The 14,939-nt window shown below is 56.2% G+C and overlaps 4 protein-coding genes across 4 annotated transcripts; 2 read left to right on the forward strand and 2 right to left on the reverse strand.

The window, feature by feature from the left end:
• Nucleotides 1-490: 490 nt before the first annotated feature.
• Nucleotides 491-4,162, reverse strand: H310_00211 (hypothetical protein). The gene is made up of 2 exons (XM_008862896.1): nt 3,911-4,162; nt 491-3,845 (listed from the first exon to the last, which is right to left on the reverse strand). Exons 1-2 carry the CDS (start codon nt 4,048-4,050, stop codon nt 542-544), a joined length of 3,444 nt encoding a protein of 1,147 aa, XP_008861118.1. The 5' UTR covers nt 4,051-4,162; the 3' UTR covers nt 491-541.
• Nucleotides 4,163-4,837: 675 nt separating this feature from the next.
• On the forward strand, nt 4,838-6,485 carry H310_00212 (hypothetical protein). Its single transcript, XM_008862897.1, has 2 exons — nt 4,838-5,357; nt 5,422-6,485. Exons 1-2 carry the CDS (start codon nt 5,258-5,260, stop codon nt 6,405-6,407), a joined length of 1,086 nt encoding a protein of 361 aa, XP_008861119.1. The 5' UTR covers nt 4,838-5,257; the 3' UTR covers nt 6,408-6,485.
• A 106-nt stretch (nt 6,486-6,591) lies between these two features.
• Nucleotides 6,592-10,495, reverse strand: H310_00213 (hypothetical protein; the record flags this gene model as incomplete). The annotated part of the gene is made up of 10 exons (XM_008862898.1): nt 10,371-10,495; nt 9,740-10,319; nt 8,543-9,688; nt 8,215-8,476; nt 8,119-8,174; nt 7,404-8,069; nt 7,237-7,353; nt 6,994-7,188; nt 6,791-6,949; nt 6,592-6,750 (listed from the first exon to the last, which is right to left on the reverse strand). The coding sequence occupies exons 1-10, from the start codon at nt 10,466-10,468 to the stop codon at nt 6,592-6,594; spliced, it is 3,438 nt and encodes a 1,145-aa protein (XP_008861120.1). The 5' UTR covers nt 10,469-10,495.
• Nucleotides 10,496-11,141: 646 nt separating this feature from the next.
• H310_00214 (hypothetical protein) lies at nt 11,142-14,793 on the forward strand. The gene is made up of 2 exons (XM_008862899.1): nt 11,142-11,371; nt 11,424-14,793. The coding sequence occupies exons 1-2, from the start codon at nt 11,232-11,234 to the stop codon at nt 14,668-14,670; spliced, it is 3,387 nt and encodes a 1,128-aa protein (XP_008861121.1). The 5' UTR covers nt 11,142-11,231; the 3' UTR covers nt 14,671-14,793.
• The last annotated feature ends 146 nt before the right edge of the window (nt 14,794-14,939 follow it).

Raw genomic sequence — 14,939 nt, forward strand, 5'->3', positions numbered from 1 at the left:
GGTCATGACGAGGTGCCTCCTTCGATGCATTCAAATGGACTTGGCATCAAGCACAGCGCCGCGTCGGCAGGTCTGGACCCACGACCAACAACACATGCAGAGCACAACAAATCCACCCATTCATACGGGCCCATATCACCGTGCGTGGCATGCAGTTGTTTGGCAACATCGTCCATGCCTGTGAGATTCCTTGGGTCCCTTGACCGTGGCCGGTCTCGTATCTATCTTCCCGTGCAACGAAGCAGGGGAGTGTGTTTCACCCGCCCATTCCTTCCCAGGACGATATGTTGTCGAATTCTGAGGGGGAATGCGTCTCGATTCTATTGGTCTGAGGCGTTGGCATCGACACTTACCATCTTACCATCGTCTAGAACTTCAATCAATTACTACGTTGAACGCTGTGCTCTTGCGGCGGGCGACCGGGACGTAGTGCGGTCAGGAGGACGGTCCGAGCACCGCGGACGTGATGCATTTAATCCATGAAAACACGTTCTTGTGGTATACAGATGTGTGATATTTTAAGCAAAACTACGCGATAACTTTAATTGCCGGTTGCCGCACTGCCCGTCGACGTTGACGTGGTCGCAATGATCCCTTGCGCCGTGTACTGGTTGATCATGTACGACGATTGCCACACTTGGACGAAGACAACGACTGCCACGAGAATGAGCGACCCAAACACGTTGGCGGTAAACGTCGCGCGTGTGTGGTCCCACCCAGCGTACTCGGTGATACTCATCTTGGCCATCGGGTACAAGTTGCTCATAATCCAGAACCCAAAAAACATGGCCGAGATGTAATTCCACGGCGCGGTCGCGTTTTCGTACGCAAAAAAGCGGCTCAGACCCACGCACTGGCTCACAACCAGCGTGAAGTACATGAGGACGTTGGGGATTTCCGTCCACGACGTTTTTTGCCCGGCACCCGTGTTCGCCCACGCGGAAATGACACCCGTCAAGCGCCAACGAAAAGCCTCTCCAATAGCCAACGCCGTGATGAACGAGTACGAAAACCACGTCTGCTGAGCGCGCCACACGTCGTTTGAGTCGACACTGCGGTTCGCGAGCAAGTTGAGCATCCAACGACAAAGCATGAGCGGCAAAAACGTGTACAACATTTGGTTGCCGGGCGTGAAAATGGGCGCCGATCCCGTGTTGAGGTAGTAGATAGCGATAAAGACGTAGCACAGCGCAGGAATCGACCCAAACGGATAGAACACCGAATCGTAGAAGAACAACTTGCGAGGAAATTGCAAGCTCGGCTTCGGGTCCGGAGTCGGCACGCGCGGCGGGCGCCAGTCCGGATCGACTTCCGAATGGCCCTTCATGAGCAAAATTTGAACGGCACCCATCGCCCAACGCTTGCGCTGACCCAACGAGGCAGCCACCGTATCAGGCACAGCACCTTCACACAAACGGATGCGGTCCTTGGCGTCGCCTTCAAAGTCCTTGCGGAAGTACACCGAGTCCCACCCGGCAGTGTGCAGGATGTTGCCCGTGTACGCATCTTCGGTTTGGGTCCCGTACTGGATGCCGCCAATCGAGTCAAACGCTTGCCGACGAAAGACCGCGTTGGTCCCGGCAAAAGCTGCCGAATCAAACCCATCACGACCGCACTGCACGGCGTCGAAAAAGATCGTGTTCTTGTGCCCGCACGGATCGCCCATTTCCGTCAGTTGCGGCGTGTCCTCAAAGTACTGCGGCGTTTGCACATACGCCACTTGGTTCCACGAAATGTCGTCCGAGTACTGACGCCCGCCGCCGTCAACCGCTTCGCCTTCCGAGAAGAAGAACGGCAGCACCGCCAAGAGAAACTTGGGGTGGGGCTTCATGTCGTTATCGAGAATCAAAATGTACTTGCCGTCCGCGCCTTCGTTGAACAGAATGTTGTTGATGTTACCGGCCTTGGCATGGGCAGTTTCCGGCTTCATGCGACCAACAAACGTCACACGCGGCAGGCCACGGTCCCGGTAATCGTAGTCGTCGCTCAGCGATCCGACAGCGCAATCGCGGCGCTGGATACCCTTGCTGCCATCCTTGCGCAACTCGCGGACACTAGAGTGCTGGCGGCGCCACGCTTTCAACGACGCGTCGTCTTGGACAGGGCCAACCACGCGTTCATGCATCATGCGCGCCAAGTCGCCGCGCAAGTCGCCGCAGAATTCAATGTTCTTCGTGTTCACCGTCACCTTGAAGTGGTTGTTGGCATCCCAAACAGACTTGGTGTACCCGTCATCACACACCCACACATGGAGGAGTTCCGGAGGATACTGCATCGCCAAAATGTTCTTCATCGTCGCCATCGTATCCACGACAGGTTCGGAATAATGGCACAAAAACACGTCCACCGTTGGCCACTGTTCCTTTGGAAGCGGAGGCTTGAAGTCGTTGAGGTAGCGGGCACCACGACGGATGGGGCGCCACATGGAGAAGTTGAAGAGCAGACCGAGGAAAAAGTTGAGGTACTCGGATCCAACGAAAATGATGTAGCAAAACCAAACGCCGGCGGGGGTCGGCCTGATGCAGTAGAACTCGTTCGTGACTTGGTCCTTGCCGTTCGGATCCAACGTTGTGTAGCACTTGTGAGCTGTCTTGATGCTTTCTTCAATCAACGAGCAAGGCAACGACGGCTGTGTGATGCTGCAGGGAGTCTCACGAGGGTAAAACGTGATCAAAAACACAAGCCACACGACGCCCGTGATGGCCGACAGGAAGTACGTCAAGTGAAAGGCACCCCCGCCAGACATCTTGTACTTGCGGATGTTGGGCGTGTCCACGGGTTCGGCTGCACGGTTCGCAATCGAGTACGTGCTCATGGCGAACGATCGGAAAGATGGTTCGTAGTGGTTGGGACGACCACCAATGCTCGACGCGTACGGCTTGTCGCCTTGGTCCATGAAGCGGATCGACCGGCCTTCCGTCGTGTGTTCCGTCATCTTCTTGGGGTCGACAAACGATGTCGTCGAGAGGTACGCACGGTTAGGAATTTGCTGCCAGCTCGCAGGGGTTTGGCCGTCAGTGCCCATCGCAACAGAAGGGGGATGGGCTTGAGAGACAGACACACTGGGAACGTGGTCGTCACCAGGCATGGCTTCACCGCATTCAGTGCAGAATGCAGTTCCGGCTGGGACGGTGGCAAAGCAGTTTTCGCACACGAGACGTGTGCGTTCGTGCATGAACGGGGCCGAAGCGGCAGCGCCGCTAGGAAGCTCCATGGTTTCTTCGTGGATCGACGTCATGCCGACATGCGCGCCGACCTTGTTGTAGCACACAAGGCCCCACCGCATGCACAGTTGGTTCAGGAGACCCACAACCATCACACCACCCCAGATGGCCAACATCACCAATTGGTCGCCACTGCGGATACCAGAGGAAAAGTTTGCCAGCACGTCACCGACGGCACTCTTGAACCCCATGATGCCGAAAGCGGCTTTGGACGGAGAGGGGGTAGGATCAAAGGCGATGCGGAAGAGACCATCCGAAAAGATGAACCCGCCGGTGATTGCACTGAATAAAATGTACTTGAAACGGTGACACTCGATGTCCGAGGTCTTGGAGGAGCTCAAGAAGAGGAGGGTAAACAAGAGGGCAAACCCGACGACAAACTCTTGCTTGGCGAACGATGATTCGTTCACGAAGAGCTTCGCCGCGACGGTGTCAAGCGTGAGCAACCAAGGTCCAGCAATGAGACCCGTTACGACAACCAGAACAATACACCCGAGGGACGTGAGGAAGGCAGCGATGATGGAGGCGGCACCACCGACGCAGGCGGCAACAATGATTCTCCACATTTCATGGGTCGACGGGGATGCGAATTCGATCGTTGCATAGACAATCATATACAGCCTACACAGGGGGAACGATCAAGATCCATCGTCGACCGACACGAACACATCACGCTTTCAACTTACATGGCAAACGACGAAAGGCACTGCGTAAAGTAAAAGAGGGGACGGGATCCAAGGGACAACGGCGACCACCCGGCAAGCGCAAGGGAGAAGCCCCCGACGGTGCCGATGATCCCTGTGAGCAGGTTTCCGAGTACAACCATCTTCGGCCTCGACGAAGTTGCACGATGGGCGCTTTTCTCGGAATGACACCTCGATGTGCGTGCTCTGCCGTCCTTTTTGTCGTATTTTTTTGCAATTGGAATAAAAATACTCGGCTCTCGGTTGACTGGCTTTTTGTTACTGGGGTAATGTATGGCGCCAGTCTCCTTGCTTGCCACATGAATTCCCTTGAAAACAACCATCCAGCCAGCCTCGGCCCACCAATCCAAGATGCCCAAAGCTCGCAACAGGTGAAATGCACAAGAATAAGGTAATTTCACCCACGACCGAATCCAGCCAAGTCTCTCCCCATCGCCTTGTCGAGGCGAACTCTCTTTCACTCACACTCTCTTCGAGAGGTGTCAGCCACATGTGGCACTCAATCCATCCCACGAGATCACGCGCGACCGGGAGCGGTCGTTACAGAAGGATGGATTCATGATGTCGAAGACATGCCGCACATCGCTTGCCTTGAACTGGAACTGTTTGCAACGGTATCTGCTGCGCACCGGTGGTCTCTACACGGCAATCGAATGCGAACCTACCACGCGTGAACCGTCTAAACGTGATGGACGGCCAAATCTTTGACTCTGTGCGACACCCCGTCGCGCTTGTCCACACGAAAAATTGAAAAAATAAACTTGGCGAGTCTATTTGGATGGATGGATACACGGCCATCGGCGTTTTCACCACCATCGACATCTGAATCGAAGTGCAATCGACTCTCTCCTCGACTCTCCCTGGGGTCGCGCGGTACATTCATGCGTCAAAATTTCACATCTCACTTCTGCCACGTTGTAACGAAAGCTTGCCGTACCAGGAGAGTGAACTGAGTGGCGTTGTCGGACGCGGATCCACCGCCGTCTCCGAGCGTCGATGCCTGTCTCCGTCGGCAGCGTCATGGTCTCTGCCGCGTTCGCGGTAAAGGCTCGTTGTCGTGACTGAAACATGCAACTTCGCTCGTCGTCACGATACCGACGGTGGGCAGATCTCCGAACGTTAGTCACAACATAGTCTTGACGGGAGAATCCACCATACAAAGTTCAAGATAAAAGCACCACGCCCTACCCGCGTGACAAAAAGGGAGACGCGAAACCCACGCGTTTTATCGAAAGTTTGTATGGAAAATATCGAAAAACCGACGACTTGCCGCCAGCAGTCAGTTTTTGTTTTCCTGACCTTCTGCCGGCAACCACAGCGACGACGACGATGATGAAAGCGCTGGGTGTGTGGGCGTTGGCGGCCTCCAGTGCGTCTGCCGTGTACTGGAATCAGTCGGCGGGGTACTCGATCAAGGTCGACTTCAAAGGTGCGTTCGAAATCCACGTGTGCGGTGTATGTGGCGGCGGGGAATCTCACTAGAACGAGAGTAGGTTGGTCCAACTTTTCGCCATTGAACGGTGGATGCGTCACTTGCCCATACACATGCGTGCGGCCATCGACTGGCCCGGACGGTCTTGCGCTTAACTTTTCCAACGCGTCGTCGATTCAGAACCTCCCATCGGTGTACTCGACACCCGTCGCAAACGGATGTTGTTATGCCAAGGGCAAGGTCATGCCGAGCTGCAACAACCAAGCGAGCCCTCCCGAGAAGGAAGATTGCGGCTTTTTGTACGGCCCGACTTTGCAATGGAACATTACAGACACTCGCAACCCACCTCCCACCAAGTCTCCCTTGCGAGCGATCTTGATGGCATCTACCGACTGCAAGAACTTTTGGGCAGTCCAGCAGACATACATCAAGCAAGAAGGAAAAACCACGGGACTCAAAGTCACTGGGTCCAAGCAGATCAACGGTGGATGCTACGGCTCGAGCACAGGTTCGGCCATCATTTTGGCCGGTTGCCTCACGACCGACCTCAAGTTTGATAAGTCAGCTGGTTACAGTTGGGACAAGTTGGCCGTCAAATGCCGCGGTCTGTCTGGAATGTGCACCCGAACGAACGCCTTGTGGGGTCGGAACTTGGAATGTTGTACGGACCCGCTGTCGATCGATGCAGCGCAATGGGACCTCAAGTACAAGCTGTACACTGTGCCGATGAACGTTGGCATTGAATTGTCTGGCCCTGTGATCACGGGGATCGTATTTGGTGGTGTCGCCCTCTTGATGATGGCCGTGCATTTTGGCTCGAAGATCCATCAACGTGCCAAGCAAACTGCGCTGATGCGAGAGCAAGAACTAACGGACGACTACGAAGAAGTGATGACGCCTCTAACGGGCGGCGAAAAAGCCGCCACGACCAACAAATCGATGGCACGGTCTGTGGGGCCTTCGCACGTAGAGCATTCGCTCCACGAAGGAGACCAAATCTACAAGAAGAAGGACGACGAAGTGCTGTTTGAAGGCGACTTGTACTAGGCAAGAGCGCGGCCAGTCGTATTGCGGACGTCGAACATCATCGGATAATATTATAATGGAAGAGCTGTGAATTTCTGCTCATGGGGGTGCCTGATGTCCATGCCGTTGTCGGTCGATATGGACAAGGAAGCGAGGGGCCACTCTCGCTGCAGGAAGGTGTTCGTAAATATGGTTGAACAGAGAGCTAAATCTTTTGGAGGTTGTCGCTGGAGATGCCTTCATAGCACATGAGCCCCTCGGCGTTCGGGATGTCGTCCTTGGCGCCTTTCTCCTTCAAATACGAGGCCAACTCGGTCCACTTGTACTCGTAGCAGTAGTGCAGGCCCGTGTTGCCTCGAAAGTTCTGCACACATCGCACCAGGTGAGAGATCCACCCACATGACGAATGGAGTAGGTCGTGCCTGCGAGTCGAGCTCACACCGCCGCCGCATCAAGAACTTGCACATGTTCTTGTTGCCTTGCTGGCACGCCAAAATGAACAGCGTATTGCCGTTTTCGTCGCGGGCGTTGATGTTGACGCCTTCGTCCAGCATGTTTTCGAGCTAAACGTCTATGAGGGGTGGTCCATGGCAATCGCCTCCCGTACCTCCTTGACGTTGTTGTTGCGCGTGTACACAACTGCTTTTGCAATCCTCTCGGCTTCCGTGACTTGATTTTCCGGCGCGGCTTCGAGTTCGTCGGCCGGCGCGTCTTGGAACACTTGCACGATCGTCGATCGTCGACCTTTCTTGGCCGACGCAGCAAGCACTTTTTTCATCGCAGTCATCTCCGAGTCCAAGTTCTACCAGCGCATCACAGCGATCGCCACAGCTACGATCCAGACTCGAACCGGAATGATGTGGTGGCGGAAGTCGGGCACCGCGTCCGGTTGAATGTGCGTTGCGTCCTTGCTCGGGTCGAGGAGGCCCACGATCAATGGCAGGTTGGTTTGGTTCATGAACGACGCCTACCGCACACGACCTGTCAGGAGCGTCAAGGGGGACCGACCGAACACACCGTGGGGCCAGCGATCGTCGGCATGTACACTTTTCTGGCAAACGTTCGAGGCAAACGCGTGGGCTTAAGCCGCTTCCACCCTTCTCCGGGCGTCTTCACTTGAGACGCTTCCTTGACAATTTGCAATCGAGTGAGCCGCTTGACGCTGGCTGTGTTGGTGTCTTGGGTCGAATCGTCTTGGGCAAGCATACGCAGCACGCGTCCTGCAATTGTGTCGTCGCTGTCGTCTTGATCGTCGTCGTCGGAGCTGTCGTTGGTGTGGGTGTTGGATGGAGCTGTGTGGAGGGAGGAAGTCCGACGGGTCGGGTCTTGTCGAGGCTTTAGTCCGAGCTTTTCCTGGAGCATCGCAACAAAGGATTCGTTCTCGGCAAGTGCTTTCGCCATCGTTTCGATCGAATTGTTGATACTTGATGCCTTGCGCGCCGAGTCGGGTCCGTCCGATTCGGTCGAGTCGTTGTCGTCGTCAGCGTCGGCTGTGGCAAGCGAGGCCTCGTCGTGCGGCCATCCGTCGGGGGGATGCCACTGGTTGGCCATCGTCAATCCTGGATTCGTGTGGTGGTAAAACCGCACGTGCGAATCGATCAATTCACGTTGTTCCCATCCATTCCAGTCGCGGATGAGGCGCGAGTGCGCTACACGGTCCGCCCATTCGGCAACCGTGCTGTCCTACACGAACAGTCTCGTCAAGGCGAGGATGGCCGGATGCATGTCGTACTGGCATCGCGTGTACACCATCCAGTTGTTTGGTCCGTTGTTCGTGGCGGACGTGGGCTTCCGCGTCGAGGCTACAGGGGGCACAGTCTCAATCAACTCGCACGATACGAATTGCCACACCGTCGCTTCTCGGCGCGTTTGGCGTCCAAGGCTAGCCGCCCCGCTTGCAACTTGGTTTCGATCTCGAGCAATTGGTGCTTGAGCCGTTCGTCTTCGCGGACCTTTTCCTGGGCGGCGAGAAACGCCCGCAGACCACTCGTGGTGATTTTGTCGATGGATTCGTGGCGCATGTTCATCGTGTACATGTTGGGGTCGTTCCCGCCGCGGACGACGCGATTGCGAGCGAGCACGGCATAGTCCTACAAACGACCGATCGATCGATGGTTCAGTTTGTCGAGACCGGGCACGGCATGCCCCCTACGTACGGCTTCGAGGCGGGGCCGAATAAGTGTGTGCGAGTCAACCACTTCATCCGAGTGCCAACTGAACCGTCCGTTGAGCCCCGTCTGGTTGGAATAGCCTTGAACGATGCCATACGCCTGGGCATCCAAGTCAAAGTTGGGTCGAACGGTGGTCCATCGTATCCATTGTCGGAAGTTGAGGTCGTTGAGTTCCGAGGCGTCAGGCAAGGCTTCGTCGCATCCGTTTGCAACGGATATCGTCGACGGCAGGTAATTGTCCAGTGGCGACACGACTGTCGGCAGCGACTCGACAAGGCCGCACACAAGGGGAATGTGATGGAACATGGTCGCGATCTCGGTTTCCACCGGCGCGCAAACGGTCCCTGGAATCCAAGCAAACCACGTTGGGGCCAAAACGGGCGAGTCCAACGCCAAGAGCACGTGGACAAGGATCGTGTTTGTCGACGACAGCTTTGGATTCCGCAGGTACATGGCAATGGGTCGAGTGAAAGACTCGGGCGAGATGCACCACCACAGCCCCGGGAATGTGGCGAGGACAACTGTTCCCGGCACTTGGCCGCGATAGTCAATGCGGCCGCACGCAAGGATAGATAACGGTGTTCCCTCTGCTTCGATGCCGTCCTTGGGGGACTTGATTTTGACTGATTGGGGCGGAGATGGAGGCGTCCCGTCGGGGGGGGACGAGGATGCTGCGGCCGACTCTATGTCGGGCTCCGAGCGTCGAGCGTATTGCAGAGCGCATGCCATGGATACGGACTGGACTTGGCTATACCCTTGACGAATCAAGCTGAGGTCATGACGGCCGCGAAGACAATTTTTCTTCCTCAACCCAGGGTGCTGCAAGTCCTCGGTCCACGTATCCTTCGCCATGTGGTTAAAATGGTCGAGGTTTGTGAGCCAGACTCGATTCACATCGAGGACGAATCGCTTGGTCTGGTTCTTCGCACGCGACGCGTTCTTGACATACTTGTTGTCGTTGTCGATCGTGTGGAAGTACTTGTCGTAAATCGGATGCCGCTCGAGAATGGGCACGACTGGTGATGACTGTGCGTCCTCTTGCAGCTGCATCGAGGCGACCCAGGCGGCTTCGCGCGCGCGCTCGGACCGGTATTTGAAATGCAGATCGTCAATGGACCAACTCGTTGCTCCCTACAGACTCCATTATTACCCGATGATGGCACAAATATGACAATGCGTCACCTGAAGTTCCATGGGATTCGGGTTGGCTTTGCGGTAGTGGTGTTCGCACGAAGTGTGTTTGACGGGCTCTGCCCAGCACGCGTTGCACATTCGCCTCTCGACGCTGTGTTCGTGGCGGTGGTTGGCCGGGCCAGACTTGCCTCCACCGAGTCCCAACGTTCGCAAGTCGTCGACAGCATTGAGTTGTGCCAGAGCTGCTTTAAAGGCGGTGGGTGATGATGAGCTGGAAGATTTGGACAGTCCTTTGAGGAGTGGTGAGTTGACGAGCTTGGACGCGGCCTTGTCCTTGAGCTCTTGCTTATGCCGCTTCACCGCAAGCGTTGGCAATGACGTTGCAACGGTCAAAGAGGAAGATGCAGTGGCTGAATTGTCTGCTGCTGGCAGTGGAAGGACTTGTCCAACTGAACGCGGCGACTGCATTACCAGAGGCATACTGTGAGTTGTGGCGTCGCCATCGCCAGACTTTGGAATTGGCGCTGGGACAATGAGGGACGATGGTCGATACTTGGACTTGAGCTCGTCCCTTGTGATGCTCTTAACTTCTGCGGGCTGTGTCGGTCGAACCTTCTCGACGCGCTCTCTGCTCGCAATTCAGTGTCCTGTTCTGGATGAGTACATCGCATTCAATTACCGGGCAGCTTCGTCTTGTACACGCTTCGTGTGCACCTTGAGGATCTTCTTTGCGCTGCTCTCGACGCTGTGGATGAACCTTTGCAGGTCGTCCTCCATCACCCTGGCGGCGATGGCGCAGCGTGCGACTCTCTTTTTGTAACGGCGCTGCGTTTGATTGGCCAGTTCTCACCACGTCATGCAATTGGCGAAAACGTGAAACACCCGCAGACGGGGCAAAGCCGCCTCATGGTGTTCCTCACGTTCAGGAGCGACGCACCCGGCGATGGTTCGTATAGCCATCGCACACAAGCCCAGGTGTCACGAACCACCAGGAGCTCTGTTGACCCAGCCAAGCCATTCCCCGCCTTTGGCCCTCCTCGCCTTTCAATGCAAACGTGTGGATCGGATTGACGCAGTAGACATGGTGGCATTCGGCGCCACGAGCACGTGATCTCTGCAACGGTCTGTCGTGTGTATCAAGTGAATCGATTGACCGACTAGCAGCGTCGGCGGACTGCTAAATATCTCCGTCTTGCAGTAGTCGCCGCCATCCCCATGGTGGAGCCGTTACGGGGCTGGCGCTGTGATTCCGGTCGCGTTCTCATCGGACGTCGCAGCCCCTCCCGACGGGGCAATCCTTCGACGGGGAGCGCCAAGATTCGAAGAAGCGGCGGGTGGTGGAATCGAACATTTTGGACGAAACCCCTCCCCGCCATTTCACTTGGTTTGAGTATTCGTCCACCGGGGGAGTTACATGCCCCGTGAGCTTCCACCAATTTCGAAAGGTTGGTCGTGTGCGTCAGTTTGGTTTTCCTCACGTGCACCACCAGACGCCGCCTCTTCTTGCGCCTCCAACGCAGCCCTTGACTCGTCAAGCACAATGGTGACGTTGGGTGCAGCAGTTGCTGGCGCTGTTGGTGTCAGCGGCGGTTTTGCGCTCGCCCTCGGGGGGTGGTCCAGCACGTCTCTTGGCGCGAAATCGCTCTTTGTGTCCGTGCAATTACTCGCATGCTTTGCCATGTACGTGAAAAAGCTTGCCGTGGCAACCGAATCTGATGGTTGTGGTGTGTAGGGGGTTCATTGCGAGCTACATGATCATGGACAACCTGGCATCTGTCGCGGAAGTCTTACGCATTGGCATTGCCGCTGGTGTCGGGGGTGGCCTTGCGCTGCTCATCGTGTTCGCCACGTCGTTGGGCCCGTTCGTGCTCATCTCGCTCTCGGGTGCCATCCTTGCCCCGTGGCTCCTCGTTTTGGATCGGTACACCGGCAAGGTGTTTCTAGGCCAGCCCAGCTTTGCCAAGCAGGAGTTTCTAGTCGCGTTTGTGATTATTTTCTTCCTCCTGTTCGTGTCGAGCTCCAAGTCGGTGGACCTGGAGACCCACCGTTTTAAGTACCTTGTCATGAGCGCCATCCTGGGCGGTTGGTTGTTTTCGGACGCTGTTTCCCGCTTGGCGTTCCCCACCCACGTCCCGCTCTCAACACTCCTCTTTGGCAGCATCGGAGTGTCCCAAAAACCTGACTTGCCTGACCTGAGCGGCGACAACAAGCTTCTCATGTTTGTCATTTGGGGCGGCGTGTCCCTGGTCGGCATGATCAACCAACTCGCCATGCGGTGGGGCCTCTTCTGCTACAACAAAGTCGGCGGCCATCTCCCGCTCAACGGCGTGTTGCAAGAAGAACTGCCGGAATTGCCGGTCGGCGCGGCCGCATCGGCCATGGTCGCCAACAACCGCATTGTGTGCGAAAACTGCTTTGCGACCGTCCCCCCCGCCACGGCGTTCTGCACCGAGTGCGGCGAATCAATCGCGACCGATGCCCAAGGCGACCCAAATGTGTCCATTTCGACTTCTCAGCATCCATCCGTGGCCGTCGGCGCGGACGGCAAGACCCCCGAGCGGTGGCAACAAGTCCCGAACCGCGCATTTATGGCGTCCACGTCGTTTGTCGACCCCAAGAAAATGACCGAGAAGACCGCGGAAGCGCGATCGATTCGATTCATGGACCAAGGGGAAGGCGGTGCCGCGGGCGGCAAGAGCCCGTACGAGTCGTCGTTCCGGTCGTTTGCCATGAGCACGTTTTCGATTGCAGGGCGAGCGGCCGAGCCGGTACAGACGCCCAACATTCGCAAGTACAAGATGTCCGGTGGCGGGTTTTTCCACATTGTGTACTTTTTGTCTGCGATCACGGGCGTCGTGTGGCTTGTGTTTTTGATCACGTTTTACCCGCGCGAGTCGCCGTGCAATCGCACGCAGCCGCATCTGGGGTGCTCTCTCATTGAGGACAGCATCAAGCAAATGAATGGATGCTACCCAAGCACGGAAGAAAAGAACGTCGACTTGGCGACGAACGAACCGTACTGCATCAAGCCGACCCCCGCCGGCGTTTGGTTTTGCTACATCATTTTTGTCGGGTCCGAGTACCTCAACTTTTTCCTCGGTCTCCTCTTCAACTTCTCCATGTGGCGCCCCGTTCGCCGCGGCGCGCGGTACCTCAACGACTTCAAGCCTCCGCTTCCCAAGGAACAGTGGCCGAATGTCGACATCTTCCTCTGCCATTATTCAGAGCCCGTCGTTGACACGATGAAGACGCTCAAGAACTGCTTGGCGATGCAATACCCGCCCGAACTCCTCCGCATCTGGCTCTGCGATGACGGGTACACCAAGTCGGTTTGGGATGCCAACAACCACTTCAAAGTGACTGTGAACACGAAGAACATCCAGTTCTGCGGCGACTTGCGCGGGGATGTCGCGCGGTTGATGCACGAACGCGTCGTGGGGCCTGTCCCGGACGACAACGCACTCAAGGCGTGGCGTCGCCAGCACTCGAGCGTGCGAGAGATCAAAGGCTCCGGTGACAAGGGCATTCAGCGCCGCGATTGCGCTGTCGGATCGCTGAGCGACGACTACGATTACCGCGACCGTGGCCTGCCGCGTGTGACGTTTGTTGGTCGCATGAAACCGGAGACACACCATGCCAAGGCCGGTAACATCAACAACATTCTGTTCAACGAAGGCGCGGACGGCAAGTACATTTTGATTCTCGATAACGACATGAAGCCCCACCCCAAGTTTCTCTTGGCGGTGCTGCCGTTCTTCTTCTCGGAAGGCGAAGCGGTTGACGGCGGCGGACGCCAGTACTCGGACGACATTTCGTGGAACCAAGTGGCGTATGTGCAAACGCCGCAGTACTTTGAGGACACGCCGCAACTGACGGAAATGGGCGATCCGTGCGGACACAAGAACACGATCTTTTTCGACGCTGTGCAGTGCGGTCGTGATGGGTTTGATTCGGCAGCTTTTGCCGGGACCAACGCGGTCTTTCGTCGGCAAGCATTTGACTCGATTGGCGGCATCCAGTACGGGACCCAAACCGAAGATGCGTACACTGGCAACATCCTGCACACTGCCGGGTGGGACTCGGTCTACTTTCGCAAGGACTTTGAAGGCGACGCCAAGGACCGCATCCGTTTGTGTGAAGGTGCCATTCCTGAGACCGTTGCGGCTTCGTTGGGCCAACGCAAGCGTTGGGCGATGGGTGCTGTGCAAATTTTGCTCATGAAAGGGGAATCCGAAGTCGATCCGGACTGGCGCCCGCCGCGCGTGGCAGCGCCGGACCCGAAACCGTCGCTCGACTTTCCTCGCAAGTTGTTCTTCTACGACTCGGTCTTGTACCCGTTTGGGTCGATTCCTGCGCTGTGCTACGTCTTCATTGCCATTTACTACTTGAACACTGGGGACGCGCCGATCTACACCCAAGGCAACTTGCTCTTGTACACGTTTTTGCCGCTCATGTTGTCCCGATGGATGCTCAACTTGCTCGCGAACCGCAGTGTCGACTCAAACGACGTGTGGCGCGCTCAGCAGACGTGGTTTTCGTACTCGTTCATCACGGCGTTGGCTATTGGCGAAGCAGTACGCTGGCGCTTGACGGGTGTCATTTCCGCGTGGGCGAACACGGGTGCCGGGCAAAAGACGTCGTGGACGGAAATCCCCAACGTTCTCATGTACTTTACGTTGATCGTGTCGGAATTCATCGCCTTGATTCGGTTCTTCCAGTACGAAAACGCAACGAGTCCGTGGAACTACGTGTCGGCCATGTTTTTTGGGTTCTGGATCATGAGCAACTTGTACCCGATGGTCAAGATGAGCATCTCGACGTACGCCGGGTGGGATCACACGAGCGCGACGTTCACGGCAAACGTGTTTGGGTCGCTCCTGCTCGTCGGGATCGTCGTCTTTGTCCAGTACTGGCAAATGTACTTCGAGATCAACATGTTGCATGCCACGGGCCAGGTCGCGGCCGGCACTGGCGTCTAAGTTATCCGCCCGAGAGTGCAAGCACCGGTTGCATCCTTCGTCACAATATAAGCTCCTGCATACTTTTGTTCATTCCTGCGCGTGTTCCTCGGATAACAACAGAGAATGCATGTGACACGACGGATTTTTCTAGAGTGAGGTAGAATGCATGTATGTGTCCATACAAAAAGAAAGATAGAAGGGAGAACGTGTGTCGTTTTTCAGAATGTAGGGTATTGGACATACAAAAAGGAAGATATAAAGAAGAACGTGTGTCTTGCTTTTTCGAT

This window comes from Aphanomyces invadans (genome assembly GCF_000520115.1).
Source record: "Aphanomyces invadans strain NJM9701 unplaced genomic scaffold supercont1.1, whole genome shotgun sequence".
Taxonomy (NCBI): domain Eukaryota; phylum Oomycota; class Saprolegniomycetes; order Saprolegniales; family Verrucalvaceae; genus Aphanomyces; species Aphanomyces invadans.

Coding starts and splice junctions, on each gene's coding strand:
- H310_00212 (XM_008862897.1), top strand. CDS start 5,258: ATGATGAAAGCGCTGGGTGTGTGGGCGTTGGCGGCCTCCAGTGCGTCT. Junction 5,358..5,421: donor GATCAAGGTCGACTTCAAAG/GTGCGTTCGAAA, acceptor GAACGAGAGTAG/GTTGGTCCAACTTTTCGCCA.
- H310_00211 (XM_008862896.1), bottom strand. CDS start 4,050: ATGGTTGTACTCGGAAACCTGCTCACAGGGATCATCGGCACCGTCGGG. Junction 3,846..3,910: donor TGCCTTTCGTCGTTTGCCAT/GTAAGTTGAAAG, acceptor CCCCCTGTGTAG/GCTGTATATGATTGTCTATG.
- H310_00214 (XM_008862899.1), top strand. CDS start 11,232: ATGGTGACGTTGGGTGCAGCAGTTGCTGGCGCTGTTGGTGTCAGCGGC. Junction 11,372..11,423: donor TTACTCGCATGCTTTGCCAT/GTACGTGAAAAA, acceptor TGTGGTGTGTAG/GGGGTTCATTGCGAGCTACA.